This window comes from Rhyacophila brunnea, unplaced genomic scaffold (assembly GCF_057557595.1).
Source record: "Rhyacophila brunnea isolate RB1 unplaced genomic scaffold, BYU_Rbru_1.0 scaffold_24, whole genome shotgun sequence".
NCBI classification, from domain to species: Eukaryota; Metazoa; Arthropoda; class Insecta; order Trichoptera; family Rhyacophilidae; genus Rhyacophila; species Rhyacophila brunnea.
In genome coordinates this window covers 6,853,144-6,877,557 of record NW_028232904.1, presented here as the reverse complement: position 1 = coordinate 6,877,557, position 24,414 = coordinate 6,853,144, and the positions used below count along the sequence as shown (strand labels likewise).

Genomic DNA, 24,414 nt, shown 5'->3' with positions numbered 1-24,414 from the left:
AGAGCTTAAACGTATGACAATTTTAGCAAAAAGGATGGCTAATTACCATAGTATAGTCTATGAACTACCGTGGTTGTTGTTTCTTCCTTCCGTTCATAATGAGACTCACATCAAAGTTAAATTATTGTCTTGATGCGATTTTTAATAGGGAAGGCTTCATTTGAAAGAAGCTTTAGCAGTTTCGTTTTTTAAAAGAGTTCGTTTTTAGGACCTGTAAGTTAAAAAACGGATGGCGGTGAAGCGAGATTTCTTATGAGGGAGCTTGGAGTAATTATAAAATAATTTTACCACGTAGTCACGACTTGAAAAAAATATTAAAACAAAGGAATTTATATCTGGTAGTGAACACTATAAAGACATATTTGTTACAGTTATATATATAATGCTTTGGCTGAGGAATCAAATCGCCGCGGTAAAATCGGTTAGTTACATTTTGAAAATCAATAATTCGTCTATCTCTTTGGCCATTATTTTGACAGCTAGCTGCCGACCGAACTTATGATCGCTTGCACTATAAACGCGCGCCTCTTTTGATTTTTTTTTTGTTATATTACGTGTCTTTTTTAAATTCAACCAAAATAATGCATCTGATTACAAATCTCACGCAAGCATTGGCATAGTGGTAACCGTACTGTTGTATTTACTTCCCTCCTGTTAATGGCCACTGTTCGCCACAGGCGTAATTAAAACACCTACGCATGGTGTCGTGATTTTTATATTGCACTGCCGTATTTTACCAGAATGTACTCTGACGTGCACAGGAATGCAGCGAATATCTCAGAATCGTACCAGGGAACGAGAATAGATTTTAGCCATGTGGAAAGTATTGCGTTGATGTTAGCTTCATCCTTGCGGCTTATTTCTCTGACCGACGACATCCCGGAGGATTTTGTTCTTGAGGTTCTGCAAGTTTACCATCACTGGACAGTATTGTAGCCTTTTGTCATCGATAGGCAACTGTCACCGTTCTTCCGCTGATTCTTAGCACATTCTGTCAATGGAATGGTAATATTAGGGTAACGTAGTATTCCACTGATAAAGCTGGCGCCATAATCCGTTAAAGTTCATAACCGGTTGCACAACTGTTCTCTAGTAATCTATTACGAGCTATCTTTCCATTCGGTCACACCCTAGTCTCTCTGCATCCCTTTGGACTTGTGGCCACAACTGGATTTAAATTATATTCAATTGAATATGTCGCCACCACTTAGTTATGGATTTGAACCACCAGGTGGCTGCGCTAAAATCACTCTGCCAACATATCAAGTAGAACATAAAGCTACCAAGAAGTTACCAACTTCAGGCTAATCAGACTAACTACTTTCCGTTCTCCAGTCAATCAGCTAACATGTAATACAATTCTTTAATAAAGTATTAATATATCCATCAGCCGTATGCAAAGTGTAAACCTGAACAACGATTATCTCATCTATATCATCGTTTCAACATTTATGATGTATTATATCCACTACCATAAAACACATAATTCCAATGCTGGATTCTTGACTCCACACTCCTCATTCCTACTGGGGGTCCTTCATAAACCTTATGGTGAGCTCGCATAACCATCGCATCTAACGATATTAGAGCATCCTAGTCTGGAAGTAAAATTTAAATGAATTATATAATTTTCAATAAGCTTGTAATCCTTTCCTACAACAAAATTTTCGTGTATTAATCATCGCATAATGCGTGTTATATATATATGTTTCATGTTTATGTGTCTTCGCGTGTCTCCTTGGCCGTTGTCTCACGTTGTTACGTCAAACCTGCGTTACATAATACTTGACGTTTACTCCTGTAGGTTGCCCTACATAATTTTCCCTTTCTTGCCCTTAATTATTTTCCTTGCGGAAGTTTAGTTTCCGGTTACCATGGCAACTGTGGCGAGCTCTGTATTGTTATTACATAGCTTAATGCGGTATATATCTTTGCGTGATTTACGTTTCGCAAGTCTTGATAATGTTTTTTTCATTAGTTTCAAAGTTGTAGACGTCAAAAGGCTATGACTGACATACCGTTTGTATGGGACCCTCGCACGCGTAGCTACACGGTACGGAGATCAGAACGGTCATAATCAGCCGTCGCGAACGCGGACAACTTTCATCAATACGCATATTATTTAATTAAATTATGCACTCGCCCATGTCATTGTCCATGCCCAGAAGCTTCACCCGCGGGAGGCAAATTCGTCGAAGGCGTTTTTTTCTTTTTTTTTTACTAACATGTTAGTAGGTAAAACGTATTCTAATGCGAATCTCTGGAATTATAAACAAGAGTGAAATAAACGTCAATGTTCATTGATAGCTTTCTACTGCCTATAAGTCGATCTTCTGGCCGTGGAAATGCGCTGTAAAGCACGTAGCAAAATAGGTATATACTAGTGGCGAAGGGTGGAGATAGGCTGTAAGATCCGACATTAATAGTGCACAATAAACTTTTTTTTACACCCACGGCGGCCGCGCGGCTTAAGCGTTGGACTATCACGCCGTGGGTCCCAGGTTCGAATCCTGGGTCTGGCAAGTACACATAGTTTTTCAATTTGTGTGAGTCAGGGTATGGACCTAATAGGTTGAGCAATTGGCTGACATCAATTTCTCGTAAAAAACAAAAATCTGTTAATACAAACCTCCACCCTGTGGAGGCCCATATGATCCTATTAGGATCGGACATGGTCGAAAAAAAAAATTGTCAGTTATACGTATTTATTTTGTTTTCATTGAACTAAGTCTACAATTTACAGATATTGTTGATTAATCTGTAAGCAGTCAAAATATGAGGTGTGCTATATTTATATATTTATGTATAAGTATATATATATTTTTTTTCAACCATGTCCTATCCTAATAAGATCATATTGGCCTCCACATAGTGGACTTGCCCAACCTATTAGGTCCATACTCACAAATTGAAAAACAATATGTGTACTTGCCAGACCCAGGATTCGAACCTGGGCCCATGACCCATGTCATATTTATATTTACAAGAGAGTTATTTATATATCACGCAGGAATTCACTCGCAAAAAGACTAGAGGTTTCGATGTTTGAAATAAATGTAGCTTTAGGCTGCTGACGTCTTTGCGGCAATCTGTCGAACTACAAACCCCCTCACTATTTTACGTACATATTATCTATTATCCTGACAGCCGCTCCTGTCATTTGCACAACTACATACTACAACACTATGAAATGGCAGGAATGAAATGTTAGTTGTAGAATAGTTGCAGTAAGTACCTAAAACTATCTTGTAATATCTACTAAGTATCTATTTGTTTCGTTGTTGCTATTCACCTAATTGCCTAACGGTTACAGCACCTCAGTAGTGAATGTTCATTGTTTAAGTTATAATTCGCGCATGTTGGTTACCCGATTTTCTCGGTCCAACCACCGACGCGACATCTAGGTGTTGCCGAACACCAGCGTCCAAAGTTAATCCCAATGTCATCTGATCGCAGATTTATTTCCACCTTTGAAGGGGGTCACGGTGAACCCCCGAATTGGGTCGTCTTCGTCACCGCGGTTTTTAATCGTAACAATTAATTGTTAGAAGTTCTTTTCTGTTGTGATTGATCTAGTTTCGCCGAGTTGCGCAAACTGCGGTCGCTCGTGAATTAAAATGATAGAATTACTGTAATCGGTTAAATTGTAAATCGGTGAATTTAATTGGGAATTTTGAACAATGGCGTTGGTAAATCTAGATTCTTCCATACAATGGAAATAATTTGAATACAGTTGTTCGTAAAATAGGTCTTTTATTACGTGATTATGAGTGACACTAATGTATTTATTATTGAAATATGCGCGAGTACACCTATACGCATCACCTAAGTCGGGAGGGGTATATGAATTTATTCGCGGTGTGATCACGTGGAAACAGCGAAAAAAAAATACAAAACAGCCTACGTCTCATGAGAATGCTGTTGTAAATGCGTCTTTTCATGCTGTCACTAATTGTCTCTACATTTGAAGACTGCGTATTTACTTTTGTTGTATTCACTATGTTGGTTATGAGGTATAATGATTTAAAAAAAATCAAGATGTATAGATATATTTTTCCATGAGTGAGGGGGGAGGTTTACTGAACGGTAACATATTAAGTATATAAAATGATTAAATTCACACAGCCCTCTGTTGTATAATTTTAAGAAATTTCTAAATATGCGAATCTAAGGTGCCTTTGTAAAAATCTTATCCTTTCGCCTTAAAGGCTGGCTATATGTAGGTACATATCTATTAACGTGAAAAGCTTTTATTCGTGACATGGATTGTGTAATACTTTCTAGTGTATTTTTCATATCTTATTATAATCATATCATCGCTGTGACCGACGGTATAATGTTTAGACGTTTTGATTTATTGACACTGTCAAAAAGTTATTCCGGCGTCAAATTAATGTCCATTTTAATATCATTAATATTTATGTCCCTCAACAGATTATATTTACACAATACTACATGATATTTATTAAAAGAACATTTCGTTAGTTTTCTTCGGCGCATTTATCGAATTGTGGCTATTCTAGATCACAGGACCTGAATCAGCTCTTTTCATGCCAGCAGGCTCTCACAGAAAAAATGGTATGGGCGGGCGGGTCCATTTCGAAAAATGTTCATAATAAATAATTATTGTTTTTTTAAGACGACAGGAGATGGTAGGTTTGAGAAAATCTACCAGGGACCATTGACTTTCTCAACTATCTCGCCTGCACCTTACAGCTTTGCTTCGCATCAATCGCGGAATCCACAAATGGTTATCGATTACACGTGGCCTAACAGTCGTAATTATTACGGTCGTTAGCGTACGTTTGTGTCGTCTGCGCTGTCTTCTCTTTTACACATCGGATTCCCTAGATGCTTGCACCAATTTAGGTTTTCCACCGACACGTTTTGCGTCTCGTAAAATGAGAAGATGAGTGGGACCAACCAATTAAGAAATCTCAAATTAAGAGAACCAAAATCATCATCCTTAAGTTAAGCATGAGGTCCTAAGAAATGATATTTCATTCACGTATTTTGGTTTCGTTCCTGGGAGGTCCGGACCCGAAACCCTTCCCCACTTGTGTGCGCGCCTGCATGTCAAAATAAGGAGTTAAGGGATTAAGGCTATATCTCAGCTGAGGCATGATCTAAAAAGATCGTGACTAGGCGATGCGCGGATTGTGCAAATGACGCGAGCCAAACGAAATATAATTTGTCATAAAAATCCAACATGCGTCCATTTAATGTTATGTTTATTGTTATATTGCTAATAATAATATTCATTGACATGTTATCTTTTTCAAGTAGATGCGGAACGTTTTTTAGTCATCTTTAGACGATTGAAGAATATATTCCTCCGACGCCATCACAAAACAAATTGACGTGCTCACATGGCGCCTATCGCTCCCCGAATGGCAACGCGGCCGAAATTACGTCCCACATACTGTTGAAAATTATTTGCCGTTTCACTTATATACCCTCTTAATAAATGAACTGTGCGAAATACAAGTAACATCTTATTTTCACACTTTACATACGTAGTATGTTTAAATAACACTATTAAAAACGTTGCTACTGCCAAAATCAGTAGTCTCCATGTTACTCCGTATTGTAAATAGTGTTATTTTAATAAATCTATACACTGGTTGAAATCTGATCTGCTTTCACACATAGCATACCACCTACATTTGGGTCATTTGGGATGCCCAGTGCTACGTGGCACCAAGTATTTGACATGACCCGGCTCACGGCTAGCTCAATAATGCTACCGGGCCGTCACTGAGGAGACTAGTGATGAACTAGGAGAGGTGGATCTCCTTTGTAGTATCACAACTTTTGAATTCCCGAATAAAACTCTCAGCTGGTGTGGTGCCGAATTTATTCAGGTACTAGAGTTCACGGTCACACAATAAGGTTAACTGTCATTGTTCCCGTAATTAAATCTCATTAAAGTATCAGCAAACTATTTATTTGTTCACTATAGGATCTCTGTGAAATCTTTCACAAGTTCCCAAAAAGTCACACCTAATTCAGAGAATGTATACGCAGATATTCTTTGGATATTTTTAATTCATGAAATATTTTCCCATAAGAAAGAAAATATAAATTATTCTTTGGTCACACAGTATTAGGTTTATAAAAGAATAGAATTGTTTTATTGTTGTTTATAAAGTTTATTTATGTTCACAGTGTATTTACAAATATTTATTTGTGTTTACTGACTTGTTTACAAAAGGTTTGCTTAATGTTTACAAATTTATTTACTAAAATTTGTTTTTATGTTTATGAATTTGTTTACTAAAATTTATTTTATGATTATGTTTACTTAATAAAGTTTCAAAAATTTATTTTATAATCCCGAAAAGATTTGTAAAATTTATTATTACAGACTGAGTTTATTAATTTGTTTTTATAAAACAAATCCGATCGCGTAATTTATCCCGATTACGTCACCTCGTAGGATGAGTAATGAAAAATAAAATTACTCCGCGTGTACGTCACTACCGGCAGATACGTGCTATTCGCGCTGCGTTTTAGCGGCCGACGTCACTACCGACAGATACGTGTTATTCGCGTTACGTTTTGCCCGCCGAAGGGGGACTTACTGGTACGTAGGAATCGCGAATGTACTGAGAACCATGTCTCGCAAGCTTGCAGTGAGGACTGCTGCTTGCTGAAGATCGCTGGTGAAGAGTGTAGAAACTAATGATTTTACGGGAAAAGTGGTCGCCTTTTATACCCTTCGGATAGAGGTTTAACAGGAAACAGTCCGTAAGGGATAGCAGATGTATATCTTTCTCTCACGGGATAAATTTACGTATATCTCCCGTTCCTGGCAACTTTCTAATAGAGATATCGTCTAATTTAGTCGGGTTAAATTTACTCTACTTTATTTTCGCAAAATTAAGACTTAATAGGGGTGTTTCAAGCACCCTCTAGAACATGTCCCTTAAATGCGCAGTTAGGATGACGTAAGCAAAATAGTTGATTTTATATGATTTTTCGTGTTCAAACGAAGGGGAAAATTTCTAGCTTTCCAACGAGGTATCGGAATAGGTATTCGGGTACTAAATAAGGGAATGGCAGTCTTTAAATTTAAAATGTCAAAATGAAAGGTTGACACCCACGTACTAGTCCTTTCCACCACTCTTGGCCTTTTTAGGCCAATAGAATTTTACTAAGTTTTAATAAAACTGTTTGGAGCCGCAGAAACTTTCTCATTCGATATTTACTTTTCGGACGAATATTATTACGAGAAAATACTATAATATTATACTTAACATTTCAACTTAAATATATAAATGCTTAATCCTAACAAGATGTTATACAAGAGCAGTTACTAACTTATTTAATCTTGCATAGTGACTTTTATATAGTAATATGGATGTAACCTTGAATCTATTTTTACCTCGCGAGCCAGCACAGCTGGGCCGTAAATTCTAGTCGGACAGAATTCAGTTAAAGTTCAAGGTCACACGTCAATTTGTATTTTTAGTTGCAGTATTTAATTCTTTTATTTACCCAAGATGCGATTAAGATTTATTATTATTTATGGGTAGAAACCCATCTATGCCAGAATCTTAAGTTTTTCCAATTGTTACTTTTACAATATTCGTTATAGTCAGTAAGTTATAGCATTAACAAAATCTATAATTATAATTACGCGTCTATAAATATAGGTACGCGTTTACAGTATTTTTATAACGGTAGTTAGCTTCTATCTTGTATTGATAAAATTAGTATTAAAATTCTTTATTCACAATTATACAGTATATAAATTTATAAATATTCAATTTTCTTTTCCAATTTTCATACACTTCCATTATTGCTATAAAAGTTATTGAAGCATGTACTTGCTAAATTTTACGTAAACAATCTCTCCCATAACTTATTTCCTAAGTTTAATGGAGATTTCCCGGAAATTTATATTAAAAAATACATCGCGCTGATATTTCACGACGTGACATTTCGAGGTCTGTGGTCACAGCGTTCCAATTACACTGGAGCACTCTTAATTTTCGGAGGCGAAAATTTTTTACGTAAAATTTTATTACATTTACAAAGAAAAGGTTAACAACATACATTTTACTTCCTAATACTAAACGATTACGCTAGTGGTTACCTGTTCATGGTCTTTTTGACCATTTCATTCTTGATTCTTCCATAGTTTAGAACCATGGGACTTATATATCCTGTCTGAACCGTGTCGTGAGGTTGTCGCAAGGCTATTGAGAAGTAGAATTGACTACAAGGCTAGATTTGTATAGTTATGTCGTTAAACCATACTCTGCCACAAACACTAACTGAAGGTCGGCGTTTTTGTTCGTGTCATATTTCTATTTTAAAATTATGTACTTATGCAACGTTGTATGAATACTTTTGATACGTAGTCCATCGTCCCTATTAATAATATAATCTTTCGACTGAACATATCGCTTTACGTCTCACTTGGAGCGGCGTTCACATTCATACACATAAATAACGAGTTGGCGAGTTAACAGAAACTTTTTTCCTATAGAAACGTGACATTCATACCAACACAATGTAAATAATAAGTATCATCTCTTCATAAAATAATAATATGTACCTACCTATCCGAAATCAGCTGTTGTTAACTTGTCCGCATGAACACAAGGTTGCTAGCTTTTTTTAGTCAGCCATCAATCTTAAATCTCTCAAGACGTTGCTATTAATCCTCCAAAGTTGATGATATTAAAACATTGTCGATGAGTGCGGGGGAACCTGGGGCGTTACGTAACACGAATCCGGAAAACTTTTTCGGCAATTATTTTAGGATCGTAAAAATGTGATGTTATTAAAAAGGGTTACCGAGTATCAACTACTTATATATTTTTTTCGCCATTAATTTATTTAATTTCCAATGTAGTTAATTGACCGTGAATATCTTCACACCTAGTATGTAGTTTATTAGTTTTGATTCACTGTTATTATTTATTTATTGCTTAGTAACCGAAGTAAAGTAAGTTATAAATAATTAAATCAATTTATTTAACTACTTACGTTCGTTTTTAGTGAATGGATGATGTTAATAAAACACGAAACACCTGCAGAGATCATAGGCGAAATCGTTCTTTTTATAGATTTACTTGAAATATTTAAATTACCTTCTCATATATTTTTTTTTACCAAACATAACAGGTATTCTTTTAATTGGCATTTAATTAGTGTTACGATATGATGTAACAGATGTTTCGAACTCTAAACACATCACCAGAACGGTTTGTATTGTAAATTGATTGTGAGATAAGTCCCTACCATTCCGATGTGGATTTCTTAGCCGGAAACAGCAGACAATATAATTTTAACAAAAAAATGTTGCTTTGATCAACGAATGTGTTTCACATCACATAATGGAGTAATGTAACTATTATATGGGTAATAAATGCTACATATTTAAAGATTTTCGAGTAAGTAATTGGGCGTACATTTATATTATTTTATTAGAGCCGAGCCACACCGGGCGACTCTGGTCTCGAGACCAGTCGCCGAGACCAGACCGATGTATGCAGTTATATGAACCATGCCACACCTGGTCGCCTAGTAGTCGCGCAAGCAGGCATACATCGGTCTGGTCTCGGCGACTGGTCTCGAGACCAGAGTCGCCCGGTGTGGCTCGGCTCTAATACATACTCCATAACAATTTACGGTACCCCATATCCCCTATTAGTTTAGAAGTAAATATTATTTTATCGGTAGGTAAAGTGGGTGGTATGTCTTCAGAGTGTTAAGATATTGTGTAAATCAGTGATTCCTAACATTTTTTTTATTTGGCGGTACATCCATTGAATCATTTTGGCGCGTCACCATATAAAATGGTAAATTACAAAAGGTACGCGCAGAGGAGTAGACACTCTATCTTACGGTCCCTTACTATTATTTGTAGTATTGAACTGTATGTAAATGCGACCTTCTTAAACGGATATATATCTACAAATATGTATATATTTTTTAAAAAGAGTTTTGCAATAAGAGGGTCCCTGGTTCGAATCCTGGGTCTCGCAAGTACACATATTGTTTTTCAATTTGTGTATGAGTCAGAGTAATGGACCTAATAGGTTGAGCAAGTGGCTGACATCCATTTCTCGTAAAAACAAAATCTGTTAATACAAACATCCACTCTCTGGATGAACGCCCATATGATCTTATTAGGATCGGACATGGTCGGAGAGAAAAGATCAGTCGGAAATATTAACGGTGACAATAATTAAATGTACCCTATGTAATTCGTACCTACGCAGTGGAAGAAATCGCAATCTGCGCAATTTAAGTTGTTATATTATTTCATTTTTTCCACCACTTTACAGCAATCTGCTGCCTCGGAGTAACGAACGCATGATCTGTCAATCTTCATGGGACGTCGTCAACGATAAAGATCAAAACAAGTAAATAATATTATTTCGGATACACGAGTCAACACTTTGAATTTAAGGCAATTGACTGCAACGTTACTACACACATTGTAAAGGCTTTGACGGAAACAAAAATAACAGTAGATAATAATATAATAAAGTAATATAGTAAGCGGTGATGTTCATAATATACTCCGTTGTCGATACAGAAACTCCCCTCCAAAGTAAAATTCTTACGAATTACGTACTTCACTGATAAGTATGGCACAAAATCTCTAATCAAGCAAAGTGTTTACATGGTTTATTGATTCAAAATAGGCCACGTTAACATTTTTTACCTACCACCAAAAAGGTTTCAAATTACATTTTTTTTCGCAGGCTTAAACGATTTTTTCCGGATCTGGTTGGGAATCACTGTCTATAGATGCACTCAAATCGGAGCCACTGACATTATGCTCATCGTCGAGTGAGCGACCTTGCGTCGGCGAATGCACTTTGCAATATTGGTCCGCAAACAGTCGTCCATCATTATTTATTACCCGCTCGGCGCTATTTAATTCACAATTATCTACGTATGCGAGGGATCGGATCACCGGTAATGTTTTCCCGTATAACCGATTTTACGGGTACCTTTTAACCATATTACCGGTTATATTAGTTATTATTATCGGGAAATTATTAATAGTTCTAATACAGAAAAAAATGCGGCGACCTACATGAAGTTGGATCCATTGAATGCTCATTGCTGACTGAATGTATTTTGCAATATATTATGTCCAAAATAGTCGTCTTAGTAAAAACAAAAGACACGTCAACCGTTTAAAAATGCAAATATCTAAATTCCGCACGATAATCAATAATTATTATGAATCCCTCGTGATCATTAATATCAGTAAACGGAACTGGGCGATTTTTTAAATTCCATTAAGGGCGGACGTGCTCAGCGCGGGTCAAAATGGAGCTTTTATTCTATTTTCAAATCATGACAATCTAAAACTGAAGTAGGGAGTAAGAACATGTTAACGCGCGTGTTTGAAAATGTACCTAACCGAAAAAAAAAATCTTTTTTTCTTAGGTCAATACTTATTATAAAGCAATCATTATTCGTAGGATGTTAATCACATTTGAATGGTCAAAGACATAGCTTATAATCAGTATCTTAAGAATTATCTTCAAATGTGTTAATCTTGCCCATTTTTTGAATAATAAAATGCCTAATTCTTGTCAAATTTGGGATCACAGAGATTATCAATATAATTTTTTATCGTAAATATTTCACTATAATAATGTCGACATAAATTATACTGATGGTTTTATAAATGCGTTTAAAAATTAATAAATGTAAAAAATCTTAACACCACTGCACATTTATGTACTGAAATATGACTATATTCTAAAACATCAGAGCGAGAGGTTTAAAAGAATACTATTTTATGTAATAAAAATACTTTATGCAGTCATCAAATGTTTAAAATAAATATAAAGGATAATAAGGCTTCAAAATTATATAAATAGATTATCTACAACGTTTAAGGAATGTCCATGATCATGCTTTGAAAAAGCTCCATTTTGACCTACGTTGAGCATGTACCCCCTTAATGACACTTATAGATGATTGCTGTGGAAAGTGGTATGCGTATTTTATAATATTGTAATATCTGATGGGAGTTCTTGTGCGTTTTATTATGTACATTTGCAGTGTTTGTGGGATATTATAATCGCCCTAGAAATGGTGATACTTGTTTCGGGCTCCAATTCAATTCGCATGTCACACAGTCTAAGTAACATTATGATATACATATCTCGTAGATACCTACATACTATTGAGTGGTGGTGAAGGGTGGAGGTAGGCTGTTAAAATCCGACATTAATGTTTCACACTAAATTTTGTCAGTTTAACGTATTTATTTTTATTGAAATAAGACTATAATAATATGTTAGTTTTTAAAATTCAATTAAACCCTGCCTAATCCAAGCCATAGTAAATAATAGTCCAAAATATTTTATAGATGAAAGGATATTTTTTATCAAGTACGATTTGATTAGGCAGGGCATAATGAATTAAAAAAAACTAACACCATCTATCTGTTATATGTATTCTTAATTCGACAAAAACAAATAAGTATGACTAAAAAAGTTTGCACTATTTTTATCGAATTGCCCATAGCATACCTAACCTATTATGGTTTTGTTTAATTAAATTTTAAAAACTAACCAGCACCATGTGCAAATTGTATTCTTAATTCAATGAAATCAAGTAAGTATGACTGACAGAGTTTAGCGTGCACTATTTATGTCAAATCTTAACAGCCTACGTCCACCATTTGCCACTGCTATCGAAATTAAATGATACTTATAAAATTAACCATTTTTCATTAGCATATTGTACAGAAATTAGTTTTTTTTTTAGGAATTACTGTACATTTATGTAAAATGAAATAACCGGATAAATCTATCAGTTAATCAGTATGTTTTTAATACCTTATGCCCTTTGGCGGCACGTCATGTATTGTTCTTATAGTTTTTTTTTTATTTGATATCAAAGCAATTAACCGATTGAACTCCAGAATGGATATTTTTCTTCAAATAAGTGATTTCTTTGTACTGTTTGATTGTTCAGGTGTCACATGGCGAATGATGCAGGCATGTAAATTAGATTTATAAGTTATATTCTTGAGGTAATCGTTCTAATGCGCGATGTTTGTTTACATTTCGATTGTATGCTTGATCTTATTGAATCTACAATCTATAACAATTTTATTTACTGTTTCTAAAATTAGTCAACTGTTCAGATGTCAGGTGCGACATTTAATCTTTGCACCTTATCACTAAATGTAGATAGGTGATTTTTAATATTGAAGGTATCTCCGTAAGTTATGCGTTTTTTGAGAGCACTCAGTACGAATCATGCCCATACTTATTGTCGGCGTTTAGCAAGGGGAGACGAGCCAGGTGAAATTTATCTTTCTCACAAAATGGCAGCCCAATGGTTTCCCAAATCTATATTAAAATGTATAGCCATGATGGCCTATAACGCCGTGGGTCCCAGGCCAGATTATGGACCTAATAGGTTGATCTAGTGGCTGACGTCCATTTCTCGTAAAAACAAAATCTGTTAATACAGACCTCCACTCTGTGGAAGCCCATATGATCATATTAGGATGGGACATGGTCGAAAAAAAAAATATAAAATTAATATTTCGATTTTTGTAAGTGAGGTTTTCAATTTTCAGTTTATACGATGAGATATCCAATATTGCGACCATTATTTTACATTATTTTTTCATTATTCGGCTGATATTATACGACAATCATGCATTTATTTAAAAATACGTTGTGGCTCCTAATATTTATATTGTCATAAAAATATAATAGATTTAAATATTTTATAATTCTTGGGCGCCGCGGTGTTAACCACAACTCTATACGTCGTAACAATCACTATAAAATCGAAGGAGCACATGCAAGCAGTATGCATTAAATTGTTTTTATAAAGACGTTGTCAGCGAGAAAAAAGAGTAACCTACATTGCAAGAAATGGGGCAAGGTTAATACGTTTTTTCAATACGTTTAAGTGCTCTTTCTTGAACTTTATGGATCGAAATTTCTCGCTAATTGCAAAGGTGATCGGATCGGCCTGACATTTTGTCCCGCGAAACCGCAGGATATCGAGAGCTATAATCAGCCTTTCTACATTGCCCAACTATTATTGTATTCTACATAATATAATACAGGCACTCGAGTCATAAAATCGAAATAATAAAGAAATGTTTAAATCTTCTCTCATAAACATTTCAATGTGCCATCGTTATCATTTGTAACAAGTATTATTCTACAGCCAGATTTTTTCCTTTTACAATATTTTATCGCCTTCTATATTAGCTTAAGTATATTATATAGACACCAGTGGCGAAGGGTGGACATATGTGTTAAGAACCGCAATAAGTAGTGCACACTAAACTTCGCCACTGTTACACAAATATTATGGTAATTTACAGAATCCATCCTCTCCCAGGCCATCCCATAATTTGGCTGAATACAGATGGTTTGCAGAAAAAGACTTGGTTGAGGTATCATTATCACGTGGTCTACGATGTGGAGATCCGTTCCATTGTCTACCCATTCCTGACGGTAGCACGTCACTCATGTTGTGTTATGAACGTCTTAAACCTAAAATCTGTAATCCCTACAATATGTATAAATAAATAAATTGAATTGTGTTAAAATTGTGTGTCAGTCGATCTTGGCCACCTCTTATAAAATCCTAAATTTATTAATCTTACTAGACTGTTAACCACACTTACATCAGTGTTAATTTGTCAATTCTTATTGGATCGACAATGTGTTAATTGAGTTTGATTGGGGAAACTCGATTATTCAGTGATATAATTCAAGCCCGAAACCCACCGATTCACTTCGCCTCGGGACAGATTTCATATTTCACCAAAAAATATTATTTAAATGAACTATACAAATCACACTGCAATCTGTTGTCAATGATTTATAGTGCTATACTAAGAAGTCTTTGTCACAAGTAGGGAATCCAATCCCGAGCCAAAATTCTGATCCCGGGATTTCTGGATTACAATTTGACAATCCCGGGACTGGTCCCGGGATTGGCATTTTTTTCATTGTTAATATAAATTTTTTATATTTACAAATAACATTGGTCGGTCAAAAATAAATCTTGTATAATTTATACTATTTAAGGCATTTATTGTTAATATTGTATACATTCAATCTTGGAAATACATAAGTTTAATGGAGTAAATAATATTGTAATATAAATAATAATGTGAATTTAATATGAGATTGCTGTTTCTGATAGTAAAGACTTAATAAATAGGTTAGCGAAATTTACAATAGTACAGCAAATCATGGTGTACTTATGGCCTTTCCGCTTCATAAATCTAATTAGTCAGCCAAATATGAAACTGCCGTTAAACGTATGAGATCATGGTGGAATTACTTTGTCAATAGTGCGAAGCATTGTTTTTTACAATCTTTCTCTTTTTTTATTAATTTATGTGAAAAAATAAAATGAATCGGCAACTTACGCATGGGTATAAATCAAACTTCATTCAAACTCAGTTTATTTATAATGTAGTTATTTGTTATTAAAAGTATTTTTTCTGTTATAATTTCGTTTTTATTTTATTTTCCATAAAAGTTGATATAAAATCAATCCCGGGATTCATAGGTATCGAAAATAGCTCGGGATCTCGGGATTGGAAACCCTAGTCACAAGTGACGAATATGTGTATACTGCCGTGTATCTTTGTATGAAACATTATTGTCATCTGTTTATATTTGTGTGATCGTGAGCTATAAAAAAATGTCTGTTTTTTAAGACCACGAGCGCAAATCTAAGAAGCAAACATACCTACATTAGAATGTCGGTAGCTGTGTATTGTTGCATTGCAGAAGCGTGTATGGCAATCCGCAAATCCATTAAAAGCCCTATTATTAAATTTCGCAAAATTCTGTTTCCCATTTCTATGCGTTCTTTGTTGGCTGGCGCACATGTTTCATCAGAGAGGAAATAATAATATAATCGTACCATTTCACGTCAGTTGAAGAACGTGTAGATTTTACTCTACAAAGAATATCTACTTTGTTTTCTCGTGTTTTTCCCCCCCGTTTTTCGTTTATTTCTCTCGATAGGTTTTTCAATTCTGAGGAAATTGAAATTTCAAATCTTCAATGGGGCCAGGCAGCTCATGGTTACAAATGTTTGTACTGTAAACAGTTTCCATTTATCTTTTTGTTTTTACTTGTTATAAATACATATTATGATTTTGAAACTAATTTTTTTATTAATACGACGACAAGAACGTCTATATCACACGAATTTCGTATCCAAGTGCCACTTTATTGATTGTTTACACGTTCACTTCGAATTTTACACTCCAAAAATCTTTTTAATTTAAATCGAGAACCTATGTATATTCTTGTAGAATTCGTCGTTTTCAGTGATACCTATTTCATTTTCAAAATCGTGTATCCTACTCGCCAACATGTACTTATTTATAGCTTTCCTTCAATCTGTAACAAATTAATTGTAATTTCGTAAAATACTTTCTGTATAATCGATATACTACTACCGAACTGTAGGTATTGGTCAAACTATTGTGAGGGTATCATTTGTTTTATTGTACGACCCGATTAAAATATATTTTTCAAATTGAGAATTACTTACGTTGACGGCGTATGTTTAATACGTCTTTACCCTGTCTCGCTCTCTCTTGCACATCTCCGCATGTTTTCTAACGTTACAGATACTTAAAAAGATAACTAACTAACTAACTAACTATATTATAAGGTAATATCGGTGAATTGTGTTTTTTTTCTTTGTCACTGTTTGGTGCCCGACCCGTCGACCCGAAAAGTCACTTCGCTGGTCAATGTTCTCATGTCAAAAAGAATACACCTCGTAGAATCCATGGTGCGGGGATGGGCGAACCAGATGAAATGCTTGTCGTTTTTGACAGACGAAAATGTTGATAGGTTTGTCACAGATGACTTCCAGTAAATTAAAAGTCTGTCCATTGATGTAAAGCATTCTTTTTGGCGTTACTTTCATATATTTAGAGAGAGTTCTTTTAATTCGCCCAACGTATTTGATAACAGATCTCATATTGCTAAATAAATTCCAACAGTATTTCTGATATAATTTGCGTCAGCTAAGTGACTTTTTTTCCCAATTTGGTAACGCAGAGACCCACTGCATCTATGAATCCGTTGTGTAATTGGTTTCGTTTTGTAAAAAAAAATATGACATTTAATAGATAGATAGGTACGTCAGACATGCTTTATTATTTAACGTTTATCAAGATTACGAGACTGGATAGTTGGTATACATTGTTTGATTTATTGTCTCGATCAATTAGGATTCGAGTCGCGTTTCTCCTTTTTTTTTTTTTTTAAACTTGAGTCATGCTTTGTCAGTCCTTATCGCTAAACTGGTGTATTCGAATAATACCTAATTTTTGCTAAATGTAGGTACATCAACTTAAGATCGATTGTCTTAATATTGTTTTCTTATTCGATTATATGATTATAACTTAGGAGTAATTGTGCCCATAATTCGCTATTTTGCAAGTCTCGTTTCCAAAATGGTTTGATTTGTTTTAATTGGTAATCTGTATCACAGATCCCACACCTCATTCCTTAAAAAATCCTTTTCTTACGACATCACATTACTTGTAATATTAAATGCCACAGTTTTTTGTGTGATAATTGTTACAGGCGTGACACTATTATCAAGACTAAGGCATAAAGCCCACCAAAAAAGCGCTCGACGCGCTCACTACTGAGTAGGCCCCCTCCCACCCGCGCATTACCCTTCACCTATGTAATAAGGGGCTCAAGCTGCACAAAATAATTATTATTATCAGCGTCTCTCATAACAGTCATAACAAAGCAATAAAAATATTATAAAATTTCTCGGGGCTTGTAATTAAAATCGGACACGCAATAAAATTAAACAATGAGTTCTCTGTTATTAAATAATGGCTTCTCACCCGTCGATCGACGACGCTTCCAGAGCGTGATTTTGCTCGCCGCGTTCAATGAATGGACTGCATTGTATTTTCGTTCATACGTATCGCCGAGAAGCCAAAAAACGATGACTCATGGGGCGGGCGCGCATAATGCGTCGTCAAATCCAGTGGGCGCTGGCGTATTTGATTACGTTGTATTTTCGTTGATTTACGCGCCACTTGTGAAATTTTGCGTGAGAGCCACACTTGCTGCGTTAAGTGGGTTTTACGCCTAAATCTACTTCTTTTTCCACTCTGTCACGTCCCAACATCGGGGCATAGTGCAAGAACAAGTTGGCGCCACTTCCCTCGGTCCATCGCCAACTCTTGCGCCTCTGACTCCGCCTAAAGACTAAATACATTTCCCCTTTTTCTGCAACGTTACGTTATGCACGTATTTTGTTGTCGTATCTGTCTGTGGAATGTTTATATTTTCATAACTGACCAAATTCATCTGTTTCGATGACATCATTATTTGTTAAGGCTTTCCAAGTTTTGTACCCCTGAATCTTGGGTAGGTATATATTTATTTTTTACCACATCCAAAAATGTCCTCTACCCAGGTTTCCCCAATGATGCCTTATATATTCTGCAGGGACTCTAAGTTGTCTACCCATATATTATTATGATAGGTAATCGAACAAAACAGAACATGATTAAACAGAACGATGACAAAACAGAACAGCCAGTGAAAAAATAAAACATTCATTTTTGTAGTATCTATTTACCAATAATAAAGTAAATACTATTAAACTTTTATGTTAACGTTTATAAAAGAAATATATGTAAATATATAAATATTTAAAATTATGTAATCTCTGCACGTAGAAACCTCAATTTATCTGCTCGATTTTGGTAATCATGCACAACTCCACAGAACTTTTAAACTCATTTTTTCGATGTACCTAGTCACCCAAGCATTTTGAAAATTATATTATATTGATTAAAACGAGCCGGTAACACCGAGTTAAAATACAGAAATTATATAATTTGTTTTTTAGGCGTTTTGAAAACCTGTGTTGAAAAAATGCCTTGGTTCATTTTGTCGCTGTTATGTTTTGTCATCGTTCTGTTTTTTCGTGTTCTGTTTATTCATGGAACCATTATGATATTACGAAATGTATACGTAGTAATATTACTTCCACAATCCACGATTGTAGTAGTCTTAAAAATACACATAGCCCTGTACCACGTAATAGTTTAATAAGATAAAAACATGAAAACTAGTGTCATCAATACATGACATACTTTCATGCATATTATTATGATACAGAATTGACTATTGAAAATAACATATTCTTTAACACGTCTATCCCATATCTCTCCACACTCAAAGATTTAAACCTTGTTACAGCCTCACTCAGAAGGCAACCCACTTATTTTTGTTTTCCTGTCCAGACGTGTTCTAGTTTATAAGTATTACTATATTCACCTGTCTTATTGTGTACTTTTAATTTCCAGTTGAACATCCAGTGTCACAGCCGATCCCAATGGGCGGGCGAAGAGGTGGGGGCGGGTTCCCCGGCGGAGATGCCGGAAGCATTTTATCCCCTCGCGACGCCACTGGAGGTCTGGGAGTCAAGATGGTCGAGTACGTCCTGGGAGGTTCACCCACAGGTGAGGGATATAAAAATGAAACTTGAATTTTTTGCACCATATCCATTTGTCTTAGGCCTGTATTAGACTATTAAAGATATTTGACATATATCTTTTAAGAAGAATATTTTATGACCTATATTTGATTAGCCAAATAAGTCTTTCGTAACCACGTAGTAAATTCAGTTTTAAATACCACTAAGCATACACTTCGATGCTGGCGAAGGGTGGGTGTCTGTTGAAGGTAGCCAGGATGTGGTAGGTAACTTAAACGAAGTCCTAGGACAGTTTGAATTCGTGTTTTGTTCATCGTCAGTATTTTACTGAACAAAGAATATTTTATTTTACCCTTTTATAATAGATATGTTATGATAAAAAGACAATATGCACTAAAATAGATATAAAAAAATAATTACTAACCGCTATTTGAACTCGGGCTAGAAAAATCTCGGTAGTTCAGCATTTTGTCGAAGGAACCGTTTTGTATCGAGTCCAGCGCGAAAAAAATAAGTTCTTGAATTATTATTATTATTAAACGCCATAGAAATCATACTTTTAAATTATCTAATTATTAATTATTTTTGACAAAGTGCAGTCATGACAACAATATTATGTCCTAAGGTTTTAGGCTCTCCGATAGGAGCTTACCATATTTCATACAATTCGATAGATTGACTGAGGTTACGTGACGTAAAGTTCATACGAAAAAATATCACCATTCCTTGACAAATAATCCTACATTTATTTTCGTCATGTCAATACATATTATGCAGCGCTGTGGTATATATATTTTAAACCTTTGCAGATTGTTTTGTAATCTCTATAATACATTCCGACATAGTATACGACTTCTGTCGTTGGTAAATTAAATTATTTTTATAGAAGAATATAATATAATAATCAAGTGATAAAGTGTAAATATGTCATTATGCAATAGAAAAATATTTTTCTTTAAAAGGTAGGCTTTAAATAATCGCCTAGTATGGAGTCTTCGCCACTGGGTTACAATATGCATACACAAATGCAACTATGTTAATATTTAATAATATCCGTAATCCTATCGATCATCCTGTCAATGCTATCAATAATTCTCATTTGATATAACTTTCCTCTGAAACGTTTCCATATACCTTCGGAATAAAACCGATGGCAAATATTTACTGTAGATATCGTATCATGACTTTGCATACAATGCACGCTGATAACATGGTTGTTGAGTACAAATTAAACTATGTGATCGTTTCATTCTTGCCGAATACACATGCGAGTTAATAAAATATACCATGTAATGTATTGAGAAATTACACACGTCGGGTAGATGAGTTTGACACCAATGTAATAGCGTCCGAGCTGAGGTGGCAGTGATGAAACCCCCAATCTTCCTATCGACCGAAAAAAATGTTCCTATATGTATTGTACCAACTCTGCCAGTATAAACTATTTCCCTATTCAACGAATAACACACGACATTTATTGAGAATATTCCATTCTTTATTGAACATACATAATTTGGAAACACTTAAGAAATATATTTGACGGTAGATGATGTGGAAGAGACAGAAGGTCATGGATGTCTGGAGGAAAGTTTAGTTGTCATTACAAAAATACATTGAATACAATAATCAGGATGATAACGTGAGATCATAATCACGGGTAAATAATGTACTGGTGAGATCGATGTAATCAAGAGATTGATTATATTAATGAACTGAGAGACTTGATTCGAGTGGAATGACGATGACTATCTCGAGTGAAGGACTCGTGACAATAGTAGTTCATCTCGTGACGGACTCGATGAGTTGAGTGAGGATTCCTGCAGTGTCCCAATTTATACAAATGCAGTACACATATTACAAGAGATATTGTCGCATTAACCAATCATGATATACCCTACTGATATAATTATGATTGAGGAAATGCTGACAATTATTATCGTTTTATTGTTTTGTTTTGACAACAAAACATACATTTTAGAGTGGTAGATTGCTACTTATTACATATTAGAAAAAAAAATTGAAAACTGAAAATGACGCCGAACTAATTAATTAGTTATCAACTACAAATTTCGCTATTATGGCGAATGGCTTTCATGTTTTGAATCAAGGTACCAATGATAGGTACTTACCAGTGGCGTTCGGTCTATATAGTCTGTGGATGCGGAGCATGCCCAGAAATGTAATTATGCAATAATATTGACGTGCATTTACAAACGGATGACATATTTTATTTCACTATATTTTTTCTGTCGGCATTCCATGGATAGGTTTTGTAGATTTTGATTATGTTACGTTGAATAATTTTGTGTGGCAAACGTACATTTTGATTATTTTGTCTCCCAAATGATGTATATAACTGAATATAGTTTTATTTAACAAATGGGACCCACAAAGCTCAGGAATGCTGATAATTTCTGGTAAATACGTGGATTTTTCCAACAGCAGGCTTACGAGGCAAACCTCACCGCACGCCACTGGTATTTACCCTGATCACTATTCAGCGTCAGGAATCTCCAATCTTTAGTCTTAATTTAGTTAGGTACTATTAATCAATATATTCATTATATACCAATGTTAGGGTCAGCAACATACAAATTCTTTCATTAGGCATGCAAATTGATATTTATTCTGTGCCTAATTCATATTCTCTTTCTTTCTACAGGCAAAGATAACCACATGTCGAACCTCGAGCCCAGACTCCGCGGCTTAAAGTTATCAGCCGGCAGCGGCGATGTGAACGCCGACGGTGGCGTCGCTGGGGGCGGATCCAACGACGTCCAAGACCAGCAACAAGGCATCATAGATCAACAGCATCAGCACCAGCACCAGGCCAACGGGGGTCCACCGATGCACAACGGCAACGGAGGCATGTCGCAAGACGAGGAAAAGGGTTTCAAGTGAGTGCCAATTTTAAGATTTTCTTCACGTCTTATTACACTTTATTGTTTATTTTGATCAAGGAGGTCCTGAATATATGTGTACTGTTGTCATCCATGGTTATGTGATTGCAAATAACCGTATTCCCAAGCTTCGTGTCGAGATATTTAAAAAAATTATCCACGAAGTCTTTTACCACTAACCAAAATTCGAGACTGTTGGGATCGAAAGCTTTTTTAGGTCTCCGTAAAGTATCAGTAACCGACGTATCCATCGGTCAACAAGTATCAATACATTTTTGACACCCTTGATGTATTTGATACCTTTGCTTCTGAGAGCGGCGTTTCGTATTATGTGTTTATTTATATTATACCTATCCAAGATTCAACAATCTCTCTGACTTAAAGTAAATCGTATATGTGTATATTATTTTAACAACAGAATCATTCATAGCATTGTTATGAAACTGAATTTCTCTGATCAATCCATTCATAGAATTAAATAATTACCTTGCCATCCCAAGCGAATTCGCCATAATGCGAGCAATACTTCTGCTCCGAAAACCCCTTTATACAACAATTTTTTATAGATACTTACATCCGTATGTCGTTTTGAAGTGCTCATTCACGCACTTAGAACTTAGAACATTGCATAACCGCCCCATTTAATCTTACCTCATATTTTGTGCTCGAGTGCTATATATTCTTCATCCATACCCTCCCTCGACCAAGCTTGAGCTTTTTATCACTATGTACCTATACAGTAGTGAGTAATGAAAACGGTAATATAATATCTTTTGTCTTTGGTTCTTCAAATGATGTCTCAATATTAATTGTCACTATTAAACGAATAGGTACCTATATGCCGTACCTATGGCTCCCACAAGGGGGGGCTGACAAGGTTCTAGCCTGGGTGCCCGGGCTCAAGTGGAAATCGGCGTGGCGGATCAACCATATAAGTGAGATAAACACAGTTCACAAATTTGCTCTATAGAAAAAAAAGTTATATTAAAAAAAGCGTTATTTCACTTGATAGGTTTTAACATTTTAAAACACGTGGTTTTGCAATGCAATTTTTAATTATCGTGTGTCGCTACTTGACAACTTCAAGTGGATTTATTAATAATACAAAAAATCGTTAAAAATACTCTGAATACCCTTAATTTTACCTGGAGCACCATTTGGAAAACGCTACTGTGAATCGTCACACTATCTTTAATCCTAGTATAGGTAGGATGGCCCGCCAAAGATCCTGGCCTGGGGGGCCGCTTCAGGATGTGGGGGCCATTGCCGTATCATACTGCGAGATTTAGTCATATAACAGTCAGCACAAATATTCAATCGATATTTAAATTCACGTGGTATGTACATCGTAGACGTTGTGTTTATTGAGAAAATTCAATCAGTAATTACGATCTACGATTACTTTGGATTCGACAATATTGATTGCCCAAATTATGGACCCGCGATAATTTTTTGTTTGCACCCTGCGGTCGAATTCGCAAAGTATATTTATTATTATCATTATGTAAGAAACTTCGCACGTAATTCTCTGGCACCGACCACCGAACCTTTAAAAGCTACCCGTGTATATTCCACCGACTGAACAAACTGAAAAACTCCCTCGGCATGAGGAGAGATCGGAGGCGGAATGCTTCCACGCTTTCATCGGTTTTCGAGATTGATTATATTAGTATTTGGATTAATTATTGTTCGCCGGGTTTGCTCTATTCATCCGTTTATTTTGTCCACATCCTTTAGATTTTAGTTAGTCGTGTTCTACTTGGTACTTAATATCGTAGGTATATTCACAGTGGCTGCGGTCTATAGATACTGTAGACCAGGGGTTCACAAAGTGTGTCCCGCGAGATTTATTATTTTTTATTCAGAAAAGAAACATCAAACGAATTTTAATATTTTCCAAGATCCCTTTTCATGTAGCCCGGACGCTGTTCCCGTAAATATGCAGTTTGAATTAATTGATTTGCAAGAGAACGTGGAAGCAAAAGTATCTTATTGTGATAAGAATTTAATTGAATTCTACAAAGGACATTGA

The 24,414-nt window shown here is 35.4% G+C and overlaps 1 protein-coding gene across 10 annotated transcripts in view; it reads left to right on the top strand.

Annotated features, from left to right (window-relative positions):
• Nucleotides 1-24,414, top strand: part of LOC147068969 (uncharacterized) — a 619,588-nt gene that overhangs the window by 162,190 nt on the left and 432,984 nt on the right. For all 10 annotated transcript variants that reach the window (XM_085951200.1, XM_085951199.1, XM_085951197.1 and 7 more), the window contains 2 exons: nt 19,352-19,507; nt 22,145-22,379. In XM_085951200.1, the coding sequence (XP_085807326.1) occupies nt 19,352-19,507; nt 22,145-22,379 (391 nt within the window). The remainder of the gene's footprint in view (nt 1-19,351; nt 19,508-22,144; nt 22,380-24,414) is intronic.